General features: G+C 44.0%; 1 protein-coding gene across 4 annotated transcripts in view; it reads right to left on the minus strand.

The window, feature by feature from the left end:
* Window positions 1-19848, minus strand: part of Atp8a2 (ATPase phospholipid transporting 8A2) — a 556425-nt gene that overhangs the window by 275977 nt on the left and 260600 nt on the right. For all 4 annotated transcript variants that reach the window (XM_021182071.3, XM_085828704.1, XM_029469106.2 and 1 more), the window contains exon 25: window positions 5079-5251. In XM_021182071.3, coding sequence (XP_021037730.1) covers window positions 5079-5251 — 173 coding nt within the window. The remainder of the gene's footprint in view (window positions 1-5078; window positions 5252-19848) is intronic.

Genomic DNA, 19848 nt, shown 5'->3' on the forward strand with positions numbered 1-19848 from the left:
ATGCTCTCGGGGGGGTCAAAAGTCTGCTCACCCCCACTAGACTGTGCTCTGAAATTTATTTCCATCTTGACAAGAACAAAGGACTTCAAAGCAAAAGGGACAATAAGGAAACGGAGAAGCTGTTCCTGCTCGAGTTGTGAGTGGGCTCCACATCCATTCTCCTCTGGAGTGAGAGAAACCCTCTGTAACTAGGGTGAAAGGCCCTAAACTAGGCAAACTGTTAGTAAAACTGTGTACTGAGAGTATTACACGTGTGAGAGAAGTAACAGGCACGGCCAGCTAGACAGACCACGGATGAAGTCAGATCAACCCCCATGCCGGCTTTTCCCTTTATGTCTCAGACTGCGTGCAAGATGATTTATAGCCATTTATTTACCCATTGGTAAAATGAACAAACCAAAACAAACAGAAAAACAAAGGCAATGCTTGTCAGGAACCAACAGATGAAAAGACTTGAACTTCTGACCTTGATTTCCTAATTTGTATATGTGACTTAGTCTTAGACAGAAGCTATAGACAGAAGTCTAAACACACCCACACATACGAATCATGGCCTCTGCGACCCTTATGATGTACATCCAGCGTAGACTTGTCCATGGGATGTGTTTAGACTTCTGTTGCAAAAGGTTCCTAGCTTGTGTATGATCCCATCTCTACTGATGCCAACAAAAGGCCCTCATGAGGTGGGAAGTGGAGCCACCAAGGAGGGAGGCAGCAATTCTTACGTCCTGTGGGCACCCCGAGAGTAGAGTAGAGGCGGAGGTAACATGCCAACGCTACTGAGATGTTTTGAGTTTAAAGTGCTCAAAGAATTCAGGAGTAAAAAAGTCTGGGACACCAGCGTGTTCCTGGCTTGATGGGGGTGTGCTGGGGATAGCATGTGCAAGCTGACCAGGACGCTGTCGGTCTTGGTCCTGACTGCCCATCACAATCCCTCAGTGGCTGGTAAAGTTCTCAGGTTCAGGTTTTCTTGCACTGGGGGAATGGCCTAGGAACAATTTTTGTTTGTTCGATTACTTGGCCTATACTTTGTTCTCTTTAGCTCAGCGAAATTTAATTTTTATTAGGTAAATTCTTTTATTCACATATCTACTTTTATTGTGATAAAAAAATTAATAGAATATAACATTCATCTTTTGAGGGCTGAAGAGATGTCTTCATAGTTAAGATTCTTGCTTCTCCTCCAGACGGCCTGAGTTTGGTTCCCAGTACCCATAACTGAGCGTCTTACCAATGCCGCTAACCCCAGCTCCAGCTCCATGAGATAAGATGCCCTTGGCAGGTAAACACACACACACACACACAAATAAAGAAGTAAAAACAAATCTCTCGAACAACACTTTAAAGACTAAGCATATAATGGTGCTTAGCATAATCACAACACGACCACCCTCAGTTCGAGGCTCCAGAACATTTCAGTGTCTTTAAAGGAAAATCCCGCACCTACGAAGCAGCTGCCCCCTTCCCCTCTTCGCTTAGCTGCTTAGCTCTGTGGGTTCGGCCACTCTGGATATTCTACAGGGATGCAATGTTGCTATATGCCATCTCTTTTGTGACTGGCTTCCTTTGCCAACTGTAGCTTTGATGTTCAGCACTCTGCAGTACGTGCCAGTGGCTCACGTCTTTCTATGGCTGGATACGATTGTCCAGATAGACCTCACTTTGCTTACCCACTTGTGAACTGAGTTGTCTACACATTTCGGCTATGGTGAGCAATGCCACTATAAATACATGTACATTAAGTATTTGTTTCTAATTCTTTGTGTCTACTCTTCATCATCTGGCACATTTATGCTGCAGTGCACACCCCCATCCCCCTCCCCGGTTCTCTGGATGGTTCTTTGCAAAGCTGTTACCGAGAACAGAGAGGCACATAAGGAGAAGACATGTAGAAGAGGCTATGATGAGCCATGTTTCCAAAGCTCAGAAAAACATTCAGAGAATTCCAGAAATACAGCAGACACAGTAGTATATGTGGGGAGATGACAGAGGGCCACAGCAATAGAAAAAAAAAAGAATGACCTCAGGCAGTAACCAACAGGAGCACCAAGATGGTGTAGCTGCTTGCTGCACAAGCCTTGCAACCCAAGTACAGTCTCCAGAACCCAGCTACAGGTGGGAGAGGACGGACTCCATGGATTTAGCATTTGACCTTCACAGGTGCACTGTGGCATGCGTAATCCCTTCTCTCACCCCACATCTCTAGCCTTTGTGAACTTGACACAGACTAGAGTCACCAGGAAAGAGAGACCCTCAGCTGAGGATTTGCCTCCCATGAACCTGAGGGCAAGTCCGTGGGGGCATTTTCTTGATTAATGATTGATGTGGTAGGGCCCAACCCACTATGGGCATGGTACCCATGGGCAGGTGAACCTGGGCTGTATAAAAAAAATTAGCAAGCTCTTAAACACCATTCCTCCATGGTCTCTGCTTCCATTCCTGCCTCAAGTTCCGTCTTTGGCTTCCCTTGATGATGAACTATGACCTGTTAGTCAAGGAAACCCTTTTCTCCACCAAGGCTGCTGCTTTGGGTCAGTGTTTCTTCAAAGCAACAGGGAGGAAGACTAGAACAAACCAACCATCGACAACAAATGCTAAAAAGAACTAGGAATCAAATGAGAAAAAGAATGTGCCAGTTGCAAGAGGACGAATGGAAATGTAGGACACCTCAGCCTCACTGAGGGTGTAAGGCAGATGCAAAGAATTAACACTCTAAAACACTGTCCCAGAAGAGCAGGGCCCACACATCTTTAATTATCACACAACACCTAGAATGTACAAAGCAAATATCAAACTCACAACTGAAGTTGGATGTTGGGTGGAAGTTTACAAGGCAACAAAGAACACAAACCTACGAGCCCTGAGAGTAAACTGACTGGTATCGATTCTGCTGATTACATACGACCTCACTAAAAATTTCAACTGCATAAAAAATATTGAAGCACAGCAAACTGTAATTAGCAAAATTGGGTATAATGTAATCAAAAATACATAAGAAACTTCCAAGGTCAGGAATTATACAAGTAAAGACTAATTTGTTCTCGTTTACCTGAATAGTAATGTTTGGGCATGTATCAGCTGAAGCAGGCCCACCTGAATGCCTGAGATGCATCACTCAGAAAGATCTTAGACTGAGATAGGGTTTTGCTCTGTTCTACAAACTGGCTTGATATTTTAGGCTCAAGTCATCCTTCTGTCTCCGTTTTCTGAGTAGCTGAGACTACAGTTGAGTTCCTGTGTTCCTGACTGGAGGGTGTCTTGATGGGGTTCCTGCTCTTGGAATACAGAGAGGTTTTCAGTGTAGAGAGGGTAGAGATGAGATCTTTGGAGATGCCTGGGCTGCCTGGGGACCTGCAGAGTGCATGGTCCATGATTCTCCTTTTACTACTCATGTCTGTCTTAGTTTGAAGGCCTTCTTATAGATAATAACATTTTAATTCTTATACAACCTTCAACCATCTACAAATTCATTTTGAAAAACAAAATCTTTTTTTCTACTCTACTTAGAGGAGAGAGTAACTTAAAAATGGTTGTACTTTCAATATGGAAATGAGAATTAAAGCCAACCTTTTTGTGTAGAAGTCACATGAAATCTGGCTGGCTTGCATTTCTAAGCACAGATGAAGCACGGGAGTGCTTTGTCTGTAAAGTATTGCCTTCGGTTTTCGTTATTTTTAAATCAGAGTGGGAGATCAGCCAAGAGCTATCTGCGATCACGGAAGCGGGAAACCACCTGGGGTCTTCTTTCTACTGAACATTTGCGTGTAGTAGATGGTCATAACTTAATAACTCACATAACTGAACTTGAAACTGGCTCTCAGTGCCTACTGCAGTTTGAGCTCTTTGTTGTGTGATGCTAAGGTTTGAACCTCTGTGACCCACAAAGCCAGGCGAGGGCAACCTGACCAAGAGGAAGAAGCAGTTTTCTTTAGCATTAAGCAGCTGGCTAGGAAGGACTCTATTCCTGCGGTCTCTAGGCCTCCCTGATTGTCCCTTGGAGACCCAGATGGGCACATTTTGATTTTCCCATGAAAGCATCTATGAGAAGTTAGCATGTTAGCTTTGAGTTGCAGTTTACTAGACTGGTCCATGTGACTTTCTGCTGTCCCTGGTTCTACTGTTGGCTTCAGCTACAAACAAGCTGGGGACTGCTCCTAGGCGAACAATGCAGGTGGCAGACAGAAGTGACTGGCCAAGACACGAGGATCAGGTAGAATAATGGCATTCAGTGTTGAAGTACTTACACAGATCAAGCCTCACCCACTTAGCAATTCAGCATCTTAGATGCAACAAGAAACTATAGAGGAACAGGATTCCCAGCATGCCTTTCACCCTCTGGCTGCCATGGTTCCTTTGCCTAGTATGGTCTTTTATCTTCCTGGTGGATTATTTTCATAATTTTGACTTCCAAATCCCCATCAGAAGGGGACCTCCACGTATGTACAGTCAATAGAATGTTAGCAGCAAAAGTCTTCCCAGACTCCACAAAGAACCAATGAAGACTTTTGGTTGACTGGCGTAATGGTTAATTCTAATTGTTCGTTTGACTAGATTAAGAAGCACTTATTGCTATAATTAAGTACGCCATTGGGTGTGCCTTCGAAGCTGTTTTCAGAGAGGTTTTTTTTTTTTAAAGATTTTTATTTATTTATTATATGTAAGTACACTGCAGCTGTCTTCAGACAGAATAGGGCATCAGATTTCGTTACGGATGGTTGTGAGCCACCATGTGGTTGCTGGGATTTGAACTCTGGACCTTCGGAAGAGCAGTCGGGTGCTCTTACCCACTGAGCCATCTCACCAGCCCTTCAGAGAGGTTTAACTGGGAGAGAAGACTCATGCTAAATGTGCACACTGCCATCGCATGGAGTAGCAAGAAACAAATGCATCAGAGCTACTTCCTGCTTTGCGCAAAAATCTAGGAGACAACAGCTGAAAATACACTTAGGTTTTTGTGTAGCTTTTTCTAATTTTAACATGGAATTTGAAACCTAGAATTTCTGCTTATCATCCTCTACCAAAGCCCACAGCACAGACCCATCAAGCTCACTGACTGGGCACAACCCGCGAATTCTCACCTGCAGCAGATGACGGCTTTGCATGAGAGCGCCAGGTCCAGGAAACTTCTGCGGACTTCAAAGGAAAGTGCATACTTCAGGGTATGGCCATCGATGATGAGGGCCACATCGTTCTCTTTGCCCAGCAAATTTCCAAGATCTGTGCAGTGCTGAGTGATGGCTGCCCTTGTTGCCTGGAAAAAATGAAAGAGGACAACATTTGTGGGCTTCATACAGAAAAGGTGAACTTAGAAGTTTCTTGAAATGAGAACATGGAACATGGAAATACACCCAGTCCAACACTGGCATGCACTTTTTGGCTGTTTGATGGTAAAACATCCTCAGAGTGAGATTCCTTCGTTATTCACAATGATTCAATCTGGCTGAAGTATACAGTCTAATGAAATGAAACTCTTCTCCAATGGGATTGTCAGTCTCTTTATATATACACACATACATGTAAGTATGTATATTTGTCCAATATATACATATATATGTACATTGTACATGCATATATTATATAACTATTTATATGCATATGTATATGTCCATTATATACATCATATATTGTATACATATTTGTGTATATGCATATATCATATACACATGTATGTATATATTATATACATATATGTAAACAGACATACACACATATCCATATATATATATTCTTTTAATGCTCTTAGAAAAGGGACCTCCAGAAAAGCACATATGCTTTTGGAGGCAAAAAGCACTATTGGAACTTACATGACAAAAACCAACGTTTCTCAGTTTGCATAAGATAAAGCTTTAAACAGCCCAGTAGAGATGTGATATAAAAATATGTGTATATAAGGAGATAAACTTCCATATCTACTGAGTGCTTCAGATTATACACATGCCTCCATGTATCATGGAGATAAGAAATGAGCTGGTCATTCTCACATGGAAGAAACTATCTAATCTAAATAAACTGCCCATAACAACCAAGCCACTGCCACCAGCCTAAGCAAACACTGTGGGGTGTCTATTGTTACAGGCAAAGCGTGAGAGTCATTCCCATAATTAATAAAAGATGTTCTTATGTAGAGGAATGTATGGGCTTAAAGAGAAGAATGCACCTTTCGGCTGATTAGGAATGAAGCTTATGTTTATTCAGAAAGCACAATAATACACTGAAATTATTCCTTCTGGACAATAGATCTTTTGTCTATGAAGTTACATTTTCATGTAATTTATCTTCCGGTAACCTAAATTATGGTTTTGAAGTGGTGGGTTTAATGGACGGGCATTTTTCTTGCCCTGGTTCCTCTGAAGCTTGTTGCTGCTGCTGCTGCTAACAGTGAAAAACTGCTTCCCGCTCTCTCTCTACCCAGTTTCCACTCTCAGTGAGACTCATACGGGTGTATGCTCTGGATCCTCACACTATGGCTGGACATCTTACTTTTGAATAAAAATCAATATAATTTAGTTTGCTCTATTCCTAACTCCTGACTTACCACCTCCTCTTTGAACACTTGGCATTTATTCCATGTATAAAATGGGGCTTAGAACACGTCCCTACATCTTTACTGTGAACAAGTGAGCTGACCTGAGTCAGGAACCGAGCAGGTTCGGCACTCAGCTCACACTCAGTGCAGTTTTAGTCATGAGGAATGGCTTGGATTGAGGAAAACGCACATGAGAGTGAATGGATGCCACCACTGAGCAGGCTTTGTCAGTGTCACAAGAGCTGAATAACAGAGTAATGCCCTGCAGTCAAAGTTACACGGATGTCCATTGAAAATAGAAACATCTTCTGAGATCTTCTTCAATTTCTTTCTTCAGAGACTTGAAGTTCTTGTCATACAGATCTTTCACTTCCTTAGTTAGAGTCACACCAAGGTATTTTATATTTTTTTGTGACTATTGTGAAGGGTGTTGTTTCCCTAATTTCTTTCTCATTCTGTTTATCCTTTGTGTAGAGAAAGGCCATTGATTTGTTTGAGTTAATTTTATATCCAGCTACTTCATTGAAGCTGTTTATCAGGTTTAGGAGTTCTCTGGTAGAATTTTTAGGGTCACTTATATATACTATCATATCATCTCCAAATAGTGATATTTTGACTTCTTCCTTTCCAATTTGTATCCCCTTGATCTCCTTTTGTTGTTGAATTGCTCTGGCTAGGGCTTCAAGTACTATATTGAATAGGTAGGGAGAAAGTGGGCAGCCTTGTCTAGTCCCTGATTTTAGTGGGATTGCTTCCAGCTTCTCTCCATTTACTTTGATGTTGGAAGACTGCCCCACCCAGAGGTGCATCCCATAATCAGCCACCAAATGCAGACACTATTGCATATGCCAGCAAGATTTTGCTGAAAGGACCCTGATATAGCTGTCTCTTGTGAGGCTATGCCAGTGCCTGGCAAATACAGAAGTGGATGCTCATAGTCAGCTATTGGATGGATCACAGGGCCCCCAATGGAGGAGCTAGAGAAAGTACACAAGGAGCTGAAGGGATCTGCAACCCTATAGGTGGAACAACATGATGAACTAACCAGTACCCCCAGAGTTCGTGTCTCTAGCTGCATATGTAGCAGAAAATGGCCTAGTCGGCCATCATTAGGAAGAGAGGTCCCTTGGTCTTGCAAACTTTATATGCCCCAGTACAGGGGAACACCAGGGCCAAGAAGTGGGAATGAGTGGGTAGGGGAGCAGGGCAGAGGGTATTGGGGACTTTTGGGATAGCATTTGAAATGTAAATGAAGAAAATATCTAATAAAAAATTTAAAAAAAAAGAAAATAGAAACAGTATGCATTTCATTCACCCTTAGCACCACCATTCTGAGTCGCAAACAAGCACCTTAGAAGCAACTTTATTTATCTATGGAGCAACCTGACCTTTAGCAATTGGGTGGACAGAAGAAGAAAAGCTTCCCCTCTTCTCCAAGATAGGGCAGTTCTGCCAGGCGTCTACTCATGCAGGACAGGAAACCCTCCTGAGACCACAACACTGAAGGCACAAGGTCTGGTCCTGTTGCTACCTCAGAATGCAGTCTAGCTCAGTGCCTTCTATCCCAGGAAGGGGGTGCCCATGGGTAGGCTTTGACATGAAAAGGAAAACGCTGATGGTTTAAGTTCCCTGAGACACAGAGATCACAGTTTTCAGAAGAGGTCACAGCATAGAGACATCGGGGGTGGGGGTGGGGTGGGATTAGGGAGGGCAGCTTTCCTGTTTAGGCTGTTTCTAGACTATGCATGAGGATAGACTATACACTAATAGCCATTTGTCATCACAGGTAGAGACCTCAGCTTTGGCTGCAGAATGCCTATCAGCCGGTGGGGGGGGGGACGGGGACGGGGACGGGGGGGGGACCTTTGGGGCCAGAATTAGGAGGATGTTTTCAAAATAAGAATGAGCAGTGGGAAGTTAAAGGACGGAAGGGCAATACTATGGACTGGACATGTCCCCAAAGTTCATGTGGAAACTTCATCTCAATATGGCAGTATTGAAAAGTGAGACTTAATAAGGGTCATCAGGTCACTGTCCCCAGAATGAATTGACAGAAGTATTGCCAGGGTGGATTTTTTTTAAGCAGCTGTCTCCTTCACTCTGGCTCTTCTAATAAGGAAGACCGAGCAGGAAGACTGCGGAGGCTACTTTTGCAACTTGATACATTTGGATACAGAGACTCTCAGTTGAGAAAACTGATTGGCCCCTGCCAGATGGGCCTGTGATTAAGCCTGTGGGGTCTTCCCTTCATTGATGATTATGTGACCGCAGAGCTCACTGCGGGCTGTGCCACCTGTGGGCTGGTAGTCCTGGATGCTGTAAGAAAGCAGGCTGAACAAGCTATGAGGAGCAGTATGGTAAGTGGCACTCCCGATGCCTTCTGCTTCAGTTTCTGCCCCAAGTTCCTGCTCTGAATTCCTGCCCTGACTTCTCTTGATGATGCAGTGTGACATGAGAGCTGTAAGCAGAAGGAACCCCATTCCTCCTCTAGTTGCATTTGGTCATGGTGTTTTATCACAGCAATAGAAATGCTAACTAAGACAAAGACCTTCGCCAGATTTGGCCCTTAAACCAGAACTTCCCAGCCCATGCAACCATGAGTCAAATACATTTCTTTTGTTCACCAACCACTCAGCCTGAATATTCTGCTACAGAGCAGAAATCAGACTAAGCCACGGTGCCTGGGCAAGCTACGATTCTTGGAGGTGCGCAACCTTCTCTCCCCCAGGCAAGCAAAAGAAAGACCTGAAAAGGTTCTGGGATTTCCACAGCAACAGAGGTCCTGGAACAGAGGGGCACTCACATACACTCTTTCTGAGAGTCTCGTCCCAAGTCTTAACTATAAAAGGTGTTGCCCGAAGACTTCCAAATTACTAAACCAAAGCCCTGTTAGCAAGCAGAGCTTCAGGGAGTCCCTGTGGTGGGGTTAAGTGTGAGGTAATAAATAAGCCTAACCATGCTTGAGTTCTCTCCCCTCCCCTCCCCTCCCCTTCTCTTCCTCTCCTTCCCATCTCTTCTCTCCCCTCCCCTCTCTTGTCCTCTTTCCTCCTCCCCCTCTCTTTTCTTTCTCCTTTTTCCTCCTCCCCATCATGTGCAGGACACAGCAAGATGAGAACCATTTGTAAACCAACATCTTATCTTGATCTTGACTTCCAAGCCCTCAGAGCCATGAAGAAAATGCCTGTTCTAGCCTCGGGGCTCTTGGTGGGTTTGCTTTAGTAGGAGGGGCAGACTAAACCACAAGGGAGATGCTGAGGTGGTGAGTATTGTCAGATTCCTGTCACCATAGACACTTGGATGAAACAACCACAGCACCGCAAGACCACAGTGACTGGAAGAGCGATACTGGTACCATGTTTAAGGTTTGGAAGAGACCTTATGGGAGAGCATGAAGATCTCAGCTACATATGCCTGCACAGTGCATGGGAGAAAGTCATAGTATTGGTCTGTTCTGTGATGTAAACACAGCATACCTTAGTCTATAAGTAACATACATGCATTGGCTACTGGTGATAGAGGCTCAAAGTCTAAGATGAGGAAGACAGAATTTGTTAACAAGCCTCCACACTGATATTTCATGACAGAAGGGCAGTTATGGGACAGAGCGGGGAAGGGACAGAGACAGAGACAGACAGACAGATAGACAGAGAACTCAAAGCCTTAAGTTCTTTTACATGGCATTAGCCCATTCACAATTACCTATCATTAGGTACCACCTTCCAACAGTATTACTGAATTTCCAACACATGACCTTGAAGGGGTACATTCACACAGCATCAGCCTCTGACACAGTGAGAAGCCAGGACAATGCTGGTACAGCAGGACACATATAAAAGTGAATGGCAGCATCCTACGGATGTCTTAACGTCAAACTGCACACCCACTGTGGATGCCCTCTCAACTTGTAAAGAGAGAACCAAACATTACTAAGATGCTTCTGGTTTTAAATTCTACTGATCATGAATTTTCTCACATAGATTTCAGTGTACACGTGCCTTTCTCTCAAGCAATCAGTCATGTTAGTTCCGTAAAACAGTTCTGCGAGCTAAACTTATTTTAATCAACTAATCAATACCAACCCATCAGAGTAACAACTACCATTCTACAGAGGTAATAAAAAGACAACCCAGACAGACACACTTTATGTAATTTGCTCTTGTGAATGTTACAGTGCAACCGAGATGACACTTTACAAAAACATGGTATATACAAAAGTGAAGATTGAGTAAGGCAGCGTGTATATCCTTTGAGCATTTTGTGTGCCGCCATCATTACGCCCTGCCTTGCCACTTTGCTCTGCTTCGTGTCTGTTGGCTGGAATTATAGTAACTTGCAAGCTTGATGATGTCAACTCCACTTGCCGTCCTTTGCCCACACTAAGTCACAGTAGGCACATAAATTATTGTTCTCAACTCAAATGAATTTATGTAGTTAGGTAATGATTTTAAACATTCCCTTTTGATATCGACAGGAAATCATACACTGATCTTGGGGGTCGGGTACCTCCTTGATGTTGATATAGTCTAGCCAGCCTTTCAGGTACACTTATTGTTGTGTTTTCCTTTAAAATGATTGGTCCTTCAATTCTTTTTTCTTACCCCGTGGCTTTCTTGCCTGTAGTAGCTTCAGCTCACTTTCCATAACGGTCTCTTCCCACTCTATCCGTTCACACCACTGCCTTCACCTTGGAGATTTAAACTTCTCACACACCTGCAGCTCTATCCTTCCAGCTCCACCCTTGGCTTTATTGTGTATATGCCTTGGTTTTAACTCGCACACTCTCTGTGTCTATCCAGCAATAATCTTTGATCAAACCCAGACTAGCTGAGTTCACCACACATGTATGGAAGAATATAGGTCCCTTTGGTGCCATTCTCAGACGAATCGATGGAAGGCATTGCCACTGCACACAGCTCCTTATTCTCAAGTGGACTATGATCCCAAAGTCTATTTGTAAGGTAGTTATTGAGCACTTAGAATCCTTTCCCCAAAGGATTGATGTTATGAATTGTGGTTGGATCCCACGGTCTTTAATGCCTACTTAGCCTGGTTGCTAAAATTTATACTGTACTCCTTTTGTTTTAATAAAAAAACCAATTACTAAAAGTTACAATGGACTTTGCTGTTATGAGGGCCATAGGGAGTTGAAGCAGGGGAGTTCCTTCGTGGAAGGGTAAGACGCATTCCAGCATTCTTAATTGGCATTTGCCTTCTAGGTGTTAATATTGAACTTCATGTTTTTCAGATTCTCATTTATGTTTCACAGTTTCATTTTTCTTGGGATTAAAAGCACATGGGATCACGTGCCCAAAGCGGGGTGACTGCACTTGTTCATTGTCCCGTGGTCATGCTTCAAGTGACTCTGACGCTGTCACAAGGCCAGTGCTTGTGGCTGCCTTTCCCGTGTTCAAATAAAACTCTATAAAACCATATGCCAGCAGCCATCTCAGGGGATGGCTCTGCAGTTGCTCATTATAGATGCTCCCCCACCCCATATTAATCTGAAGGTCCTTGGAGCTCTAGTGTGGAGCAGAGTAACTTAACTCTAGAACAGATAGAGCTCCTATCTCCAGGTCTTAATCACTTCACATCCAATAAACAAACCGGGAGAGTGGCTATATTCTTTGCCATCTGCAGCAACCTGGGGTCGTTCCTCAAAAACAATGGAATTTAGCAACTCTGCAATCCATGGAGGCAAGAGCCCTTCCCCTCCTGGAGCTCTGCAGAGCCATAAAGGATTTCTCGGAAGCCATGGGAGTGGCAGCTGCCTCAGTCTTGACTTTGATGTTCTGCAAATTCCAAGGGTGTCTGAGCTGACTGTGCTGAAAGCCAGGCGGGTTCAAGTTTCAGCAGCAGCAGCAGCAGATTAACCAAACCATACTTGCTTGGTCTTTTAGGTGGAGAGTAGGCTGCCTGCGAACTGACCTTGGGCCAATGAGTATCTAAGGATGACACATGTCCCAGAGTCCACAGGCCCAGTTGTGTTTTGTTTCTGTTTTTACCATCCTGCCCCAGTCTGCCTGTGCTTGTGTGTAGGTTCTAGCCTTCCTCATCATTTCATCTCCCATTCTCCAGATCCTTCTGATTGCCCAGCTTTCCCACCTGGGTAGATGATGTCATTGTTTCCTACCCTTCTTCCTCTCTTCAGTTTCTTCATATTCATTTCTAAGAGAATCATACCTTCTTCTCCACAGCACTGATGTGCTTGGTGCTTTTGCATTAGGGACCCTGATGGGTGCAATGCAAGCGTGGAAAACAGCCCTTACACAACAAAGTCACTGTAGGCTGTCCCAGGTAGCCCTTCAGGCTCAGGATGTCTGCTTTCCTCCCATGTGTGAACATCCCTGAATACAAAGTCCATAAGTACACTGACAAAATTTTGGTTAAATGTGTTAGATTCTGAGACTGAATTCTAAACATTTTAAGGAGCTAAGGTATGCCACACACATTATTCCACCATTTTCAAACTGATCTTTACAAGCAAGAAGTGTTTGCAGGCAACACTAGGACCTCCCCACCAGGTGCTTCCAACATGATGCAACTCAGGTACCCTTGGGTACTCCTGCACTTCCAACCCCCAACTTCACACTTCCCTGGATCATCCACACTACCCTACCGCAGAATGTCTCTATTTTCATTCTTAAAAGTGCTATTTCCTTAAACGAAATCAACTCCATTTACTGAATTCACACTATGCCATAATTCTCTACAGGAGTAGTTGAGCAAACACTGGCTGCTCTTCCAGAGGACTCAGGTTTGATATTGCTTGTATCCATCGAACCACGCCTTTTGAGGCTAAGCAGTAGTCCAATACAAGCTAGACCACAGTTTATTTATCCACTCATGCTACTGTACGTTTGGGCTGTCATCCCTCCATGCTGGCCTCCATGAGGATGGTAGTGTCCTCATTCGGTGCTTCCAGCATGGTATACTGCCTCCTCGTTAGAGGTCCAAAACCAACTGACCAACCAGCCATGCAGAGAAACCTCAGGAACCATAAGTCAAAACAGACTTTCTCTTTTGAGTTCTTTATTTCAGTATCTTGCCAGAGTAACAGAAAGTCTACTGAGACCCAAAGCAAGAGCATCTCCAACTTTACAGAAACTGTGAGACTTTTCCAAAGTGACTGTGCCACTTTGGGTGGCCAGCAATCATGTGTGAGACTCCCACAGATCCTTTATCTTTACCAAGACACGGATGCAGCAATGAATCTTCGTTGTCCCGGTGCTATGTGGTGTTACAATTAGTGACTGGTTTTACTTTGCATTTCGAAGATAATAAATGATGAATATTTATTAGGGTTTTACATTTTAATTGAAAGTAAAACAGTATATGCTTATCGTATGCATGTTTTGTGATATTTAATGTAGCAAAAGTCTTAAGCGAGTAGTAATTATTTCTGGATTTCACTTAACACCCACTGAAGTAAATAGATTTCTTTTTGCTGAGATTTCAAGAAGTATAACTAAGGAAGAATCATGAATTAGCCCACTGAGGACATTTTTAGGTATAGCACTCACTGTACACACAGGACCGTCTTAAGGGGCTCACTGTGTAGTGAATGGGAAATCCTATTTTTAAATTTCCCCTCCTCTCCTCCTCATCTCAAATATCTCTAAAAAAAATTCTCATTTTCCTAAAAAGGCACTCCAGACAACACTCCAGAGGAGAGATGTGGGAAGTGGTAAATGAAAGAAAATTGTCATGGCTGCTCGTAAATTAGCAAAGAGAGGCTGGCTACTTACTGACTTGTGCTTTGGAGCCTTCAGACTTTGACAACCACCGGCCACCCTGTTCACTGGAGGAAAATGTGACCAGCATTTGACACAGCTCAAATCACCGAGTTTACAAGGCAACCCCTAAAAATATGCACTTCATTTCCCAGAGGATATTAACAGCAAGCTTAATACACTTCATTTGTTTGCTTCCCCCAAACTAGATTATTCATTTTAGACCCGTGAATCCTCTTGCAGAGGAAGCAAACATATTCTTGAATAGCTGTGCATAAAAAGATCTCAAAAACAACTTACACGGTTTAAGAAGCATTTCAATCTGAATTTGGACTGTGGACCCTTTAAGCAATTCTTTAAAAATGTGAAATTCTTTTTAGGGAAGCATTTCCTACAGGCCAATTATTTTAAGGAGTGACCCTCCGTAAGGAAGATGTGACAGCAGCACACGAGATCTGTCACTCAGCTAGGGAAAGATGACCCCTAGTCGAGTGATGCTTGACCCACAGTTGGCACAGGGTGACACATCTGCCATATTTAGCATCTTCACACTCGGCAAGCATGACTTTACTAAGAACTTCTGCATAGCCACCAAGGTCTTTAACTTTTAGGGTTTAAGACGTGTGCCTGTAACACGTCTATTACAGGCATGTAATGGTTTTGCATTTGCATTTGCAGGTTAACAAATCAGTTGCACTGACTGATTCCCTTGACTCCCAGAGGAAGGTACAGCTCCCAAATCAAACACAAGGGTCAAATATATAAAGGAAACGGCTGTGGACGCTGCTTTCCGGGCAACTACAGTTTGCAGAGTGTTCTCAAGGAATGGCGTAACTGAGCAGGTCAGTATATGTCAGCCAAGAGAGCGCTACAAATCACATTACTATCTTCATGTAGTGCAAGAGAACACACATTAATGTCTGCCAGGACAGATGAACTGCACATCCAAAGCAGCGCACTATGTTTCAACAGCTGACAGCCTTACCTGCTTCATGAGAAAGCCGGTTTCCCAAATCACCTGTGCTAGCTTTCTGATGCTGTGCCTAAATATCTAAGCTTCCTCAGTTCCTGCCCCTGGAGGACTAAAGCTTGTAACGTCATCATATCAAAAAAGGCAGTGAGTGGCATGTGCTGCTGCTCTGAGTTTATAAATAAAACCAAACTAATAGGCAAATGCATAGAAAAGATTTCCTCATTTCTTCTGGAGTGCCCTCCACTCAAGACAGACTAAGAACAAGAGTCCCAGTGACCCACATTTGTGGCCTGCAGATTGCCTTGGTGGTACAGAGGCAGAAAGTGAAGCAGGTGGCTAGTGAGTGGACCTCTGGGCAGATGCCACTCCATTCATCTTTCTATATAGACAGCAGAGTGGAGACAATGGGGTGGATATCGGTGCTAAAAGGGAACAAGAAAAAAAAAGTCCTAAAAGTTGTGTTTTGCTAATAGGAGCTGATGACACATGTAAAACTCTAGGACATATACAGTCCCAGAGACAGAGGATAACAAACAAATGTACAAAGAAGTCAAATTCCTCTGTATCTGTCACATATAGACATGGAAGCCACAGACCTACCTGAAAGGCAAGTGAACTTCAGCTCAGAGGAACAAGAAGCTATAGTTCAGGGGGCCTCATAGATATGGAGGAAGCCTTGGATTTATCCAGAGCCCTAAGGAAATCTGTAGAGGCTGTCATATATGAAACTACAATAGTCATATAACATCTCCATCCACAGTGTGAAATCTAGAGTGGGCTAGGATTAGACAGGTCCACACAGTGGCTTCTGAAGATGCATGTCTGGTTCTGTGAGAAGACACAAAGCCAAGAATGTCTTTACAAGCTGGGTGTGCTTTTGTGTGAGTCCCATCACTCACAAGCACAACCCCAACTGTGAGGCCAGTACTGGTGGCATAGTGAGTCCTTTCCCAGTCTCAAAATGACCAGAGATAGAGGGGAGAGAGGGAGGGAAAGAGAGGAAGAGGGAGACTAAGAGAGAAGGGAATTGAGGGCACCAGAATGAGTGTGTGAGAGAAGCATGCTTAGGGAAAAGAAGAAACAGCACTTGGCAAAGCTTCAGAGGATGGCGAGGAGGAGGGGATAGGCAGCAACCCACACAGATAAACACCTTCTGCCACTGGTCAAAGAGCAGGAGATGCTGAAAGGGATGTAGGACGTTTGTGACTGAGGATCAAGGCTGGTGCTGCTTGAGGGTTGACTGATGTCACCTATGTTTGCAGCCAGGTTTCACTGGGAAGGCCCATGAGCAGATCATGCAGTCAGAAAGCCTCTTCAGGCCTGGACTATCTCCCACACTCCCTAAGGATGCTGCACAGCCAGGAAAAAGTCTGCCCAACAAAGGCACCCTTCTGAGTATCCATAAATTCCAATTGAGCTTCTAGCAGCTGTCACTGTGTGGATCACATAACCTTTCAGTTGGCATTTGACGAGGAGAAGAAAAAGGAGCCACTTGAGTTATTTCTTACCATGCTCCCTGGTCAAAAAGACCAACAAGCAAATCACCTAGCCCAGAGCAGGTGCTGAAAACCAAGTCAGCTATCTTTCCTTTGAGGAATATTTGCTATGGCCTGAACTCTGACCCTATCAGAGCAGCTGCTCCGGCTGCTGTGGGTCCTGAGGGTTCTCTCTCTCTCTCTCTCTCTCTCTCTCTCTCTCTCTCTCTCCTCCTCCTCCTCCTCCTCCTACTACTACTACTACTACTACACTGCTCTTATTTGTATCTACACTGTGACAATGGCCTTCTACCAAATATTGGAGAAGTATTTGGAACATGGGCCTAGGGTGGGGTGTTTACATCCAGGATGTAATTGTGAAGGGTAACCATGACAACACACTAGCAGACCAGCAAGGGTTCTGCTCTCAAGATGAGCGAGCACACAGGCATCACGGAAAATGGCCCGGGACAATGCACAGGCTACAAGTGCTGGAGGAAATACACGCCTCTTAGAAAGCCGAATCTCGGAATAAGGCACACACAGAGGCCTTGCTGCAGAAGGCTGAAACTGGGTCAAGGACCAAAGTGCAAAGGCCATGCCGAGGAGCACGGAGGTCCTGGACCATTGATCTGAGTGCTCAGGAAAGAGCACCATTGGGCTGAGCTGATGATAACTATTCATCCTATGTTAAAGGGGGAAATTGTGCTTTATCCAAGATGCAAAATATATGAGACTTCTCACAAAAAACCCTGATATCTAGCTTCTCTTGAAACATTATCAGTTCCTGCAAGTCATAGGCTGCTTGTCTTTAAGGAATACTCTTATGTGGTGGTGGCCCTTAGGCTCAAAGTCCCCATCCTTTCTATTGCAGGCTACAGAGGCCCACTGGCCACTGGTAATGCACTGGTTTGTTCCTTTCTGGTCCCCTCTCCAATCAAGATGGTCTGAGACCAGCACAGTGGCTGTACACTGTTGGCATGGAGGCATGGGTTGGCATGGGTCCATACAGTGTGGGGGGGCACTATTCTCTGTGTTTCTGCCTGCAGGTGGGTGTCACACTTGCTTATTTTAGGAACACTGTGTCCTTCCATTTCTGACTGGACAAAAATTGTCCACAGATACTGGGTGTCACAAGGACTCCAAACATCTCTTGGGGAAACCATGGGTTGATTACCTCTCTCTCACACACACACACACGAGAGAGAGAGAGAGAGAGAGAGAGAGAGAGAGAGAGAGAGAGAGAGAGAGAGAGTTCTTTATTCCACTCAATGGGTGAAAGCTCAGACTTCAAGATTATACTAGTAATTGTTTACAGAATATCCAAGTACCCAGATTTAAAAACCAAAAAGTATTCAAAGAAATAGTTTTCCTGAAGCATAGAATTTACCTTATGCACTCACAGAAACAGTCCTGAACACAAACACATATAAGCATGCACACAATTCATGCAAGGGCATACACACACATAAATCCATACAGATACACACAGGTCCACAGACACATGAATATACACAAACACATACATGCATACAAACATATATGCACATAAACAAATACATAGAAACCCACAGATACATACATGTATGTACACACAAATTCAGACACACACACACACACACACACGTGTAAGTGCCCACACACAGACAGGGCATTTCAAGTAGCCAGAATTACTACAGGAAAAAAAGAAGATGTCAGTTTTACTATTTTTAATTTTAAATATAATAGTAAATTTAATGGAGCCAGCAACTTCTAAGGTGGCTGAAAACTTCTTCTTCCCATTTGCACTTCTAGGCTCCCAAGAATTAATGCCAAAATACATGAGAGAAGGGACGAATAATCATTATTCTAGGGAAGATATATGTACTTTCATACAGCAATATAAGAGTGCAGCACACTGTATAAAGGGCAGAGACACAACTCTCTATATGCTGACATGAGTGTCTGGAAAGATGTTGTCACTTATAAGCCTTCCAGATAGTCACATACATAGGTACATACAAATATGGGTATATTTAATGCATGTACTGGCTATTTTTGTGTCAACTTGACACAGCTGAGTTATCACAGAGAAAGGAGCTTCAGTTGAGGAAATGCCTCCATGAGATCCAACTGTAAGGCATTTTCTCAATTAGTGATCAAGGGGGAAAGGCCCCTGTGGGTGGGACCATCCCTGGGCTGGTAGTCTTGGGTTCTATAAGAGAGTAGGCTGAGTAAGCCAGGGGAGGCAAGCCAGTAAAGAACATCCCTCCATGGCCTCTGCATCAGCTCCTGCTTTCTGACCTGCTTGAGTTCCAGTCCTGACTTCCTTTGGTGATGAACAGCAGTATGGAAGTGTAAGCCGAATAAACCCTTTCCTCCCCAACTTGCTTCTTGGTCATGATGTTTGTGCAGGAATAGAAACCCTGACTAAGACAAATTGGTACCAGCAGAGTGGGGTATTCCTGTGACAACCTGACCATGTTTTGGGGAGGACTGTGGAAGGACTTTGGAACTTTGGGCTTGAAGATCCATTCGTTGTTAAGAGCTCTGTCAGATGTAGGAGCTTGGAAGATAATGCTGAGAACAGTGCAGAAGATGGAGGCCTGGTTTGTGAAATTTCGGAGGGAAAATTAAAGACTCTCTTCAGGGCCATTGCTGTTTTTATTGTGAAGATTTTGTAGTTCTGGTTAGCTGGGGCTGAAGAATCAGCTGTGATTAACAAGATACCAGAACTACTAAAGCAAAAACTTTGCATTACTGGGACTATTGATGCTGGTTAGCTGGAGCTAAGAAATTAGCGGTGATTAAGAAGAGACCAGCATCGTTGAGGTGACATCTTCTGGGAAGTGTTTTCTGAAAGCACAAAGAGGCTGTGTTCCAGAGATAGGCAAGGTTGTACTCCTTCTGCAGTGGGACTTGGTAATGTGTAAGGGTCACCCAGGTGGCACTGGTTTTGAAGGCATGAAGGGGTCACACAGCAGTTCAGGCTCGGCACTGTGAGAGACCATGGAAGGCCATTGGTGAAGGTGCAGCCCCAGTTGTAATTGAAGGCCCAGGACTGAAGGGGTCACGCAGTGTTTTGGAGATGCCAGTACCACGAGATGACCATCAAGAGCAGCAGCAGCAGTGGAGTACAGGCATCTGGAGCCCAGAGGACGACGT

Source organism: Mus caroli, unplaced genomic scaffold (assembly GCF_978045245.1).
Source record: "Mus caroli unplaced genomic scaffold, Mus_caroli_1 scaffold_12, whole genome shotgun sequence".
NCBI lineage: Eukaryota > Metazoa > Chordata > Mammalia > Rodentia > Muridae > Mus > Mus caroli.